This window comes from Neovison vison, chromosome 7 (genome assembly GCF_020171115.1).
Source record: "Neovison vison isolate M4711 chromosome 7, ASM_NN_V1, whole genome shotgun sequence".
Classification (NCBI taxonomy): Eukaryota; Metazoa; Chordata; class Mammalia; order Carnivora; family Mustelidae; genus Neogale; species Neogale vison.
In genome coordinates, this window is record NC_058097.1 from 198,916,184 (window position 1) to 198,928,436 (window position 12,253).

Genomic DNA, 12,253 nt, shown 5'->3' on the forward strand with positions numbered 1-12,253 from the left:
AAATTTTCAAAAGAAAATTATGTAATATTTATTAAATTGTAGTACTTTGAAGTAGACAGCTATTTAAGGTAGCAAAGCAAACTTTTGACAGCCATTAAATACATTTGTAATGACATATTAGAATAATCAGTTTCTTTTTAAATAAGTTGTATTCCTAACTAGGTCCTTTGTAGTCTTTTCTCATTGATTACTTTTTTCTTATCAAGCAGCATTTAATTTCAGCCTAATCCCTAAGTGTTTCAAAATAGGGGAATAAATTTAAGTGGTGTTTTCCGATAATATAAAATAAAGATATTAACAGATGTATACATGTAGGATGTGGCTCGTTTTTATTGAGCTTTTACTGTGTTCTGTACTTTATGTGAATCGTTTCATTTAATCCAGCCAGTTTCATAGAGGAAAGGTTACTAGCTCATTTACCAGTTGACATGGGTTTAAAATGGTGCAGTAACTTACTCAAGATCACAGAGTGAATAAATGACAGATGTAGGACTCCAAAGTCCATGCTCATAAGCACTGCCTTATGGTAAAGATGATAAAGTATATTAGTTGTATTTTAGGGTTTGCAGATATTGTTAGAGATGTCATTTTGAGGTTAATGCTGCAGTCATAAGAGCGGGGGAAGAGTCAGAAATTACTATTTTAGCCATATCGTTGCTGTTAGTGATGTAATTTAGTATCGCGGGGGGGGCTGTGCTCCCTCCATGAGCACAAAATCAAACTGCAATTTGGTTTCTACTTCTGAAACCTTTGATAAGAGTGGAGGCTGAAACATACACTGATTTTCTTTAGAAAACATGGAGAAAAAGTAGATAAAAATAAGATGGGAAAGAGGGGAAGCTGAGGAACTGGAAGCACATTTGCAGTAATGAACATTTGCATTCAGTTTGAGTAATGCAGTAGGCATCTGGAATAGGAAGTTAAACACTGAACTTTGGGGCAAGCATTTGAGGGAAAAAATTTGCCAGTTACAGCCTTTTTTTTAACAAAAGCAAAACATTTTTCTTTGTACAGAAGAGACTTTTTGTTTAGGATCTAGCTTGGCTGCAAAGTGTCTGCTGGCTAACTTCCTATTTTGATGCTGTGGCTGAAAGTTGCTGATACTGTTTTGCACGAGAATTTGTCTTTCTTTCCTGTTTTGTGAACATGAGAAATTTCAAGTGTAGGAAAACCTATACCTGAATATTTCAAGCCTCCCTTGTATGAATTTGCATAGTATTTCTTCGCTGATGTGTATGGCTTTTCCATGGTGCAACTATCCTCTTAATTAAAAGTAATGAATTTCCTTAGTGAGGAGGGAGGGGAAGTAACCAAATGGTATCCAAAACAGAATTCTTTTTTTTGTTGTTGTTACGATTTTATTTATTTATTATTTGAGAGAGAATGAGAGAGAGACAGAGCATGAGAGACAGGGAGGGTCAGGGAGAAGCAGATTCCTTGCAGAGCAGGGAGCCTGATGCGGGACTTGATCCTGGAGTCCAGGATCACAGCCTGAGCCGAAGACAGTCGCTTAACCAACTGAGCCACCAAGGCGCTCCCTAAAACAGAATTCTAAGCGATTCCCTTTTTTAGGGAGAACTCTGATAATAGGATATGACATTCATTATTTACTTATTTCTAGATCACATTATTTTTAGTAATTAAGTTACCAACACCTGAATAAAAATATTAAATCTTTTTTGAAAAGTCCGTTTGGGGAATAAGAAAGTAAAAGGAAACTATTATGAAGGATAGAGTAGGGGCGCCTGGGTGGCTCAGTGGGTTAAGCCGCTGCCTTCGGCTCAGGTCATGATCTCAGGGTCCTGGGATCCAGTCCCGCATCAGGTTCTCTGCTCAGCGGGGAGCCTGCTTCCTCCTCTCTCTCTCTGCCTACTTGTGATCTCTCTCTCTCTCTCTCTCTGTCAAATAAATAAATAAATAATCTTTAAAAAAAAAAAAAGGATAGAGTAAACAGTATATGAAAAGGGTTTTGGTTTTTTTTTTTTTTCATTTTGGTGTATTTACTTGAAGTGAACACAGTATTCACTTGGAAGTTGATTTTTCAACTTTTTTTTTTTTTTTAAAGATTTTATTTATTTATTTGACAGAGATCACAAGTAGGCAGAGAGAAAGGAGGAAACAGGCTCCCTGCTGAGCAGAGAGCCCGATAGGGGCTCGATCCCATGACCCCCAAGACCCCGGGATCATGACCTGAGCCGAAGGCAGAGTCTTTAACCGACTGAGCCACCCAGGCGCCCCTGTTTTGCATTTTGCATTTTGAATTTTTTGATGTGGGAGCGGTCTAGAAATTTAGACTGCCAACTTAGTTTTCTAATCTTATTTTGAATAGTACACTTCACTTAAGTGGAGACTTAATAAGTATTTAGAGCTTAGGAAGATAAAGGTAAGCAAGAAGCCCAGTACTGGATAAATTTGGGAACATTCTCAGGTTATGACATTTTTCACCTCTTACCATGTATAATTCCCTTTTTAAACAAACCTATTAGGTGTATAGATCCATAACAGATTTTTAAGTAATTAGAATTCTTGAAAATGAATATGCACATTAAATCCTATTACAGCAAGTACCTGAACTAGAAGATACTAGAATTTTTTGACAGACATTGATTTTGAGTGATATTGAAAGTCTCTTGTAGTGCATGTGAAGGGTTGAATTCTTTGAAAAGGAAAAGGGAATGGGCATTTTCTGAGAAGTAAGATGATTCAGAGTCATTCCATCAGGCACTTTTACAGTGTACACGGTGTTGTAAAAACTAACAGCCTTCGAACTCCTGGCGTTTCTGCTGTTTTGCAGTCTTGGACAACACCAATGACTATTAAGTGCCATACTCACTAATTGGAGGAGTCTTTGCTTATGGGAGCCGTTCTAGAAAAGGCTTAGTAGATTCTGGTCTCGTTCTATTTAATGTTTTCATGCCTTTATAAACTCTTTACTTCCAGCCCAGTTTTTTCCATTGTCTGGGTACAAGTCAGCTCTGTCCAAGTTTGTTAGGGCTTCATCTAGCCAAAGAAACTTCTTTTCATTTGCTGAAATTCTAAACATGATGATTAAAGTTGAAGCACAGATGCGGACGCTAACTTACTTTGTTACACATGGGAAAGCTTGATTGACAATGGTGAGGGCTGGCACCTGTATCTCACAGTCTAAGAGGAGTTAGAGCGGCATTAAGCTCTCTTTGCCCCCAGGCTAAACCCCCCCCCCCGCAAAAGCACTATCTACTCCATATAAATTCACAAATTATAAATATCACAAAATTATTATTAGGAATATGACTGAAGTTTTTTGTGTGCGCATAATAGTGGCATCATATTAAAGGATTAATTAGAGAATGTTATAAGTTTTATTTATTGCAGAACTTGCTGATTTCTAACCTAATCTTCTGGCTTTACCTCAGATTATTATATACCTAACTTAAAACTTCTGGAGTATTAAGAGTTCGAGGGGGAAAAAAAAAAGAGTTCAAGGAATAAAGGAGAGAAACAAGGCTTAGAAAACTGACAAGTTTGTGTCCTGACAAAGCATGTTAGAAGGGTATGTCCACCATGCTTTTTCCCCCTGGTAATAAGCGCATTCTTCTGTTAGCATTCAGGGTAGGTTGCTACCTTTTTCCTTTCTTCCAGCCCATTACCACCACCACATCATCATCATCATTGTACTCCCTGATTCTGCTCATTGTCTGTCTCCTGCTCTGGGCGCAGGTGCTCTTACAGCACCACAAACACAAGGGATCTTTTGTTTTGTTCACTGCTTTTAATCTAGTTTCTAAGGCAGTGTCTGGCACATGATAGGCACTAATATTTGTGGAATTATTACTAATTCATTTTGTCCACTTCTGTCTAGAAGATGATTGGTCTGAATCATCTGATACCTTAGTCTCTATAAAACATATAAGCCTTGCATTCCCTATAAAGTTGGAGTCAGTTTTGATCGTGTCAAGAGTTCCATTCACGTTTGAAGGGAGGGGCTCCCAAACAGTTTTAATCTTTAATCCAGATTTAATCTTTAGTCCTTAATCCAGATTTAATCCATTGAACGTTTCCTGGTAGAAACAGTAACCAGTAAGTTCAGTAATAATACATAACTCATATCATGGAATATTTCATATTTAAATGTAGCCTATAAATGAACTACTAAAAATGTAGCTCTTTAAATTTCAGGTTTGTTTTTTTTTAAGATTTTATTTATTTATTTGACAGACAGATATCACAGGCAGGCAGAGAGAGAGGAGGAAGCAGCTCCCTACTGAGCAGAGAGCCCAATGTGGGGCTCGATCCCAGGACCAAAGGCAGAGGCTTGAACCCACTGAGCCACTCAGGTGCCCCAATAGTTAAACTATTCTAAAGGTCAGATTCTATTACATGAAATTTCAGTGATGTGTTGAAATAGAGGAACTTCATCTGGCATTTGGAAACATTTTTTATAATAGTTAATTCTATTTTTTGGAGTAAGATATTTTTTATTTCTTTTCAGCCTTATAAAATGATTTTTTTAAAAGATTTTATTTATTTATTTGAGAGAGAGAGATCACTAGTAGGCAGAGAGGCAGACAGAGAGAGAGGGATGCAGGCCCCCTGCTGAGCAGAGAGCCCGATGTGGAACTTGATCCCAGGATCCTGGGATCATGACCTGAGCCGAAGGCAGGGGCTCAACCCACTGAGCCACCCAGGCGCCTATAAAATGATTTTTAATAAAGTCACAATTTTGCTTCTGTTATTCAGCTTCTCACATGAAAAAGAGCATAAGCTGAATAAAAGTCATCCCATATGTTTTTCTCTTCCACAAATTCACAGTCACTCATTCACACTCAGCGCTGTGCTGTCCAGAGCCTGTTCAGGTCTCATCTGACCAGACTGAATCTTTGATGCACTCATTTGGAACTATGTATTTAAGACCTGCTTGTTCTAACTCCAGAGATAGCAACAATGTGCAAGAAAGACAGCACTTACTACCCTTGGGACAGTCTTGATCTTTTCTTCAGTAAAAACTTGCTAGATTGGAAAGTTGGAAAACAATGTGATAAATCATTGGCTGCTGAAGTATTAATAATTGATAAGATTTAATTAATCTATTACTTTTAGAGGGATATTTTCTGTTTTAAAAGGATCTCTGGTGTTAACTCGTTTATTTTTAAGATTTTATTTATTTGAGAGAGAGAGAGCATGAGAGGGGGCAGAGTTAGAGGGAGAAGCAGGCTCCCCACTGATCAGGGAGCCCAATATGGGGCTCCATCCCAGGACTTCAGGGTCATGACCTGAGCCAAAGGCAGTCACTTAACCATCTGAGCCACCCAGGCGCCATGGGGTTAAATCTTCTTAACCACAGAATAAACCTTAACAGTTTGCACAGTTTTGTGTTGGTTAGATTGTCAGGTTGGTACAAGAAATTTTGGAGCAGGCCAATCATTTCATACTCTTTAGTTTAAAATGAGGCCGTCTAGGGGTCCCTGTGTGGCACAGTCATTAAGCGTCTGCCTTCCGCTCAGGTCATTATCCCAGGGTCCTGGGATCAAGTCCCACATTGGGCTCCCTGCTTGGTGGGAAATCTGCTTCTCCCTCTCCCACTCCCCCTGCTTGTGTTCCCTCTCTTGCTGTCTCCCTCTCTCTCTCTCTCTCTGTCAAATAAGTAAATAAAATTTTTTAAAAATAAAAATAAATAAATAAAATGAGGCCATCTATACCTGAGACCAATCTTCCCTGTGGGTAGAGTAGAGTAATTCTGGTCTGATTCTTAGGCTCAGGAGGGGATCCACTGTATCTCCTGAGAATCAAAAAGAACAGTGGTCACTTTTTTTTTCCTTTTCAAACTGTCAGACTATAACAGTGGGTTTGTAGAAGCTCTGTGTACTGAAATGTGCAGCTTACAGATGAGAACATATCAGTACTTCATAATATTAAGTTGTTTTATATTGATTACACTGAATAGCTCTACCAAAAAAACAGGGGGAAAAAACTTCGCCAGATTTCCCAATCTCATTATATTTCTTTTTTAAACGTGGTTTTTTTTTTTTAAGACTTTATTTATTTATTTGACAGAGCGAGATCACAGTAGGCAGAGAGGCAGGCAGAGAGAGGGGAGGGGGGAAGCAGGCTCCCTCCTGAGCAGAGAGCCTGATACGGGACTCGATCCCAGGATCTTGAGATCATGACCTGAGCCGAAGGCAGCGGCTTAACCCACTGAGCCACCCAGGCGCCCTCATTACATTTCTTTATCCTTTACCTTTACAATGGAAAAAGTAGACGGAAAAGTATTTGTCATGAAAATCTTTTGTCATCTGCAATTTGTAGCATGATACAGCTTTTCTGTTTTACTCTTGGCACTTTTTATGCATGTTTTATAGGATAGCTGTTGATTGTTGTTTTGTTACATATTTTGTGTGTGTGTATGTGTGTGTGTGTGTGTGTGTGTGTGTGTACATCCTGTGTGTATGTAACTTGGAAAATGAAAAGCATGCTGCTTGGCCTCACTAGCTAATGTGTGATTGTACCTGGTAAACAAACTTTTTTCTTTCAAATTCTGACCATAGAGGGATTGAGCTCTCTTTGCTCTGATGAGCCACCTTCCGAAATTATGACTTCCTCCCTTTTTTCGTCTTCTGAAATGCGTAACACTGACCTTACTATACCACACGGAGAAAAAAGCAGTGTGTTAGGCAGCCAGCCTATTTTAGCCAAAGAAGGAAAAGACTGTTTGACCCTCCTAGATGCGAAAAAAATGGAAAAGCCTCAAGGGACCAATAAAGGCATAGCATGCTCCCCAGTTTCTGTTGCAGAAGGCGTTGAGTATAACCGTCCTTCCATTCCAGCCAGTTTCCCAGATCGTCCTGCTTTTCTCTCAAAGGAAGTTGGTCTAATGGAACAGCAAATAAATAAAGATCAAGAGTCCAAGAACCCAAATGAGGTAGCAGGGACCGTTGATAAAACCGGCTTGGAGGTTGCTGACAAGTTCACTTTGCCTCCAGCCCAGAAACCACTCACCCAGGAGCCTAAGGCACAAGGCGTTTGTACATATTCCTTATCCCCGTCTGAACTTTCAGGAGCTGATATTACTGAAAAGGATTCCCCCGAGTCACCATTTGAAGTAATTATTGACAAAGAAGCATTTGACAAAGAATTTAAAGATGCATATAAGGAGAGCACAAATGATTTTGGTAGTTGGGCAGTGCACGTTGATAAAGAATCGTCTGCAGACATTTTGTTGGAGTCTAGTGACAAATTATTTCCGCTGAGAAGTAAAGAGGCAGGGCGCTACCCAACTTCTGCGTTGCTCACTAGGCAGTTTTCGCACACGACTGCAGCGCTGGAAGAAGTGTCTAGATGTGTGAATGATATACATAACTTTACTAATGAAATACTGACTTGGGATTTGGTTCCCCAAGCAAAAGAAGAGAGCAAGAAATCTGATTACATCACAAAAACTACAGGACTTGATAGGAGTGAATATAATTCAGAAATCCCAGTTGTAAATCTTAAAACTAACGCCCACCAGAAATTTCCCATTTGTTCTATTAATGGGAACGCTCCCATCAAATCAGCAAGTGACTGGGCACCGACCTCTCTCCCACAAGAAAATGCTGTCACTGAAAAACCTATACCAGACTGTCTCCATTCCGCAAAGGAAATTAATATCAAAGGTGTGGGAGGCAGTGTGCAGAAAGAAGATAATACGCTTTCAGAGTTACCTAGATCGCCTCTTGAGAAAGGTGTCTCTCTGGGTTCTGGAGTGGCCACTGTGAAAGTGGTCTTACCTGACGGCCACCTAAAAGGTGACGTGAACTGGCAGAGCTCTATGTTAGCAGAAGCCACAGAGGCTGATAGTTCTGGTGAGTCTGATGACACAGTAATAGAGGACGTCCCAACCAATATTTCATTTGAAAGTAACAAAGTTCAGGCTGAAAAACCTGTTTCCGTTGCAAGCACTATTGTAAAAAGAGATGAAAAAGAAATCGAAGAGATTGTCCGTGGCAGCAGGGAAAGTAAAACATGTGAAACCTTTGAAGGGCCAGTCAGTGGCTCTGAGGCAGCACAAGTTCAGCCTGATAGTCTTGAAAGGAGTGCAACTGGGGAGGCAGCACGTTCCCAAGTACCTGATCGGAATGGCATGTCGGGAGACGTGGGCCAGTCAGGCAGCATAAGCGAAGTTGCTCCTGAAAAGCCCGTTGCAACTGACAAGCCCAAACTTCCTTCAGTTCTGTCTCCAAGTGTTCTTAAGGAGAGAGAATTCTCACTACATGTGACAACTTCTGCCTGTTTGGAGTCAGTACATGAAAAAAGTGTTAAAAATGCAGATGATTCTTCCCCAGAGGACCTGATAGCAGCCTTTACAGAAACCAGAGTGGAAGGAATTGCAGATAAACGTGCAGGAAATGGCTTTCAGGCAACATCAGAGAAGACTTCGGACTTTAAAACAGCTCTTGCTTTGGAAGCCTTGCATGAAACTGAATCAGGTGATTCTGAAATTAAAGACGTAACAAGCAAACACCCTGAACAAAGCAGAGAGACTAACGGAAGTACAGTTCTGGATGTTTTCCCTGCCCAAGGTACTCCAGCAGCATCTCTTGACTTAGAACAGGAACAGCTCACAATCAAAGCTCTTAAGGAGCTGAGTGAAAGGAAGGTTGGGAAGTCAGCTTCTGTACCGGGTAATGCAGAATCTCCTCCTGAAGAAGTATCCAAGCAGACTTTCACATGTGATCCAGAATCTTCTTGGCTTCAGAGATCGTCTGATGTCCTAGAACACACAGAAGTTAATGCTGGATCTGATCTTGGGATTTCCAAGAAGCCCACAATTAGCAAAGAAACCACTAGGGTAGATACTATTTCGAGCCTTAGTATGACTGAAGTGGTAAACAAGCAAGTCCTAGCAAGACTTCTCACAGACTTCTCAGGTAATCATTTACATTAGAAATACTGCATGTGATTAATTCTGCTGTGGTTGATTACTTATTAGAGTGTCATCTGATTTTATGTCACCAAAATTATGGCTAGAATAAAAACAACACTGCATAATGGGGAAAGGTAGAATTTTTTTTTGTGGTTGCCTTGATTTGTCTCTTACACAAAAATTTCCCAAAGCAGTAGACCACTTTTTAATACTCTCCTTAAAACATTTTTTATGCTTTTTTTTCCCCCCTCAAGGTTCTCCTTTCCTTACAGGTTGGCCGTAGAGCAGTTGCTGCGTTAAGGATATCCTTAGACATTTATTTATTTAGAAAGCTTGCTTTTAAATCTCCATAATAGTAGAACTGCTTGTTACCACTTGGGTTTTTGGCTGTGGACCTTGTGAAATCTATTTAGCAATCAAAGATCAAGGAATTCCAGCTGGGAAAGACAGCAAATGAAACTTTTAATTAATGTGATCTTATACTACAGAGATTTTACACACTGAAAGTAGGTAACCAGTAATGTATTATAGTACTGTTTCATGAGTATTGCTTAAGAGAAGTCTTGCATTCTTCTACTTTGGACCTTACTGAATACCCTTTAGGCCAAATTTATTGTGTGGTACTGGAAGCCCTTCCCGTTGTCTTGTCTGTTTATTTGAATGATTACTTTTCTCGAAATCAGCCTTTAGTTAAATTACTGCAAATGCTGTCTGTTCTGGGATCTTGGAGGGTGTAAGCAGAAAAGGATATTTAAAGGCTTCCAAAAGGGACCCGCAACCTCTACGTTGTGTAGTCACTCTTAGGTGCTACGTAGGGATCTGTGGTTTTGCAGGCTTCTCTGACAGTAGATCCCTCTTTTCAAATGAAATGATATACAGAGTTATACTATTTAAAATAAAAATAAGATTTTTTTGTTGGCATAAACTTATAAAAGTGATTATACCACTCCCCCATCCCCACCCCCCCACCCCCATAAACATTGTATTTTGCATAGAATGGGGAGGAGGTCCAGCCCTTAGCGACCACTGTTCTATCCTGGTGGCAGCCAGAGCACTGCTCAGCCCTCCCTACTGGGGTGTCGGTCAAGAGCTTGTCCTGCGCCAGTGTGATGTGCCTCGTTAGGTGCCCATGCCCGCAGCATTGCCTTGGCTTGCTCATGTTCTCTGTCACCTGTGGCCCTGGTTAAGGTGCATGACTGGGGGGGGGTCTCCAGAGCCATGGCCGCTGCCCTTCAGCTGCGGCACCTTTACCTTTTATTTCCTTACTGAAGACCACAGGCAGATTACTTAGTCTTTCTAAATTTTAATCTTTAAAATAGAGATAATCGTGCTTACCTTAGAATATTGTGAGGATCAAATGTGGACATGCAAGTGATGCAGTGCTTAGCACATAATAAATACTCACTTAACACAAAGTACAGGACCTGGCATGTGGTAGGTACTGGGTAATTATTTGTTAATTGTGAGTGAATTGTTCAGTATCAGTGAAAACATTGAGACTGTTTTATAAACTGAAAAATTTGAAGAAGCAGTGAAGGATGACTGTTACACTCTAGTAATTGAAGATCACTGAGCTTGGATAGAGGAGTGCTGAATTTTCATTGTTGCTTTACAGCTTCTAGAAGGCTTTGAGCAGTTAAGTGTATTACCTTTTGGGGCCTCAGTTTCCTTCTCTATAAAGTGAGGATGTTTCAGGAGATGATCTTCAGTATAATTTTAATAATGTGATTCTCTGACTCTGGTATATTCTAGGTTTCTTTGTAAATTGTTGTCATAATTCTCACAGGTTGTTCTTTTGAGTGATAAGGCATATGGGAATTAGGCTACAAGAATTTCAATGTCTAATTTTGGCAAATTCCTGCTTTAGCGTGACCTCAGATTACTCACCTAACTGGTTTGGCATCTTCCTTTGTTAATATGGTAATAATTATTTTGCTCTGCTTTATGATGTTGTAGTAAACAAAGTACTGTGTAAATACTAATTATTAGTAATTCTTAACCGAGTTATTTAATCTATTGTGAGAGGTGAAAAGGGCTATGGAAGCTTAGGATATTTGTCACTGGCCAAATTCTATCATTAGTAGACATTTTTAGATGCTAATTAAACACCAGTATAATTAGACCAAGAAGCTAAAGGGCTTTCCTTTGCAGACTTCAAAATAGAAAATCTTTTTAAGTTGTCTGTCTTTGTGACTAAATCTTTTAAAATATAACTACTTCAGCAAAATACATCAGTCTCTAGTTCTGAGTAGTAAATCTGAATAGTCTTCCCTTTAAAGTAAAACCTGTTCTGTGAATATGTTCTCCCTGAAATTATGGGGAAAATAGGCAAAAGAAACAATGAAAAATAATAATGGGAGGGTTTTTTTGCTGTCTTATGGGATATTGTGTACAAGTTTGTAATGAAGCATACACTTCATTTCCTTTATGATGCTACTATATATATATAATTCAATAATTATGGTATGATCTATGGTATAACGAATCATTTGGGGAAAATTTAGATCCTTGCTCATATACCTAACTTGGTGAAGACAGGTTTTTGGATTTTAGTATCCAGATTGGCAAGAATACAAGGAAATAGGCAGGTAGATATTTTGGTGATAGGTAGATGTAAGTTTTTACAACTTTTCTGGAAGGCATTTTGGCAGTATGTAACAGAGTCCTAGAACTGATCTAGCAGTTTTGTTTCTAGGAATTTATTCTAAGGGGAAAAAAATTATGTACAAAAACAACTACAAAGTTGTGGAAGTTTTTGTTTTTTGGGAGGTTTTGGGTTTATTTATTTATTTATTTTAGACTTTATTTATTTTGGGGCACCTGGGTGGTTCAGTCATTAAGCCTTTGCCTTTGGCTTATGTCATGGTTCCAGGGTCTTGGGATCAAGCCCTGCATCAGGCTCTCTGCACAGTGGGAGGCCCACTCCTGCTTGTGTTCCCTGTCTCGCTGTCTCTCTCTCTTTCTAAATAAATAAATAAATAAATTTTCTTAAAAGATTTTATTTACTTAGAGAGCTCTAGCAGCGGAAGAGGGGGAGAGAGAATCTTTTCGTTTTTTTACTTTTTAAAATTTTTTAAATTTTTATTAACAATGTATTTTTATTAACATTTAATTTTATTAACATGTATTATATATATTATACATTATATATAATGTAATATAATATCTTACTAAAATATAATGTATTATGTATATACATATGTATAATGTGCTTTTTAAATTTTTATTTTTTATTAACATATGTTATATAATATTTATTTTTATTAACATATATAGCCCCAGGGTACAGGTCTGTGAATTGCCAGTTTTACACACTTCACAGCACTCATTATAGCACATACCTTCCCCAGTGTCCATAACCCAACCACCCTC

General features: G+C 38.9%; 1 protein-coding gene across 2 annotated transcripts in view; it reads left to right on the forward strand.

Moving 5' to 3' along the window:
* Window positions 1–12,253, forward strand: part of RTN3 (reticulon 3) — a 67,681-nt gene that overhangs the window by 18,029 nt on the left and 37,399 nt on the right. Inside the window, exon 3 of one of the 2 annotated variants that reach the window (XM_044259529.1) lies at window positions 6,525–8,885. The exons of the other annotated variant lie outside the window; for it this stretch is intronic. Coding sequence (XP_044115464.1) covers window positions 6,525–8,885 — 2,361 coding nt within the window. The remainder of the gene's footprint in view (window positions 1–6,524; window positions 8,886–12,253) is intronic. 2 annotated transcript variants of the gene reach the window in all.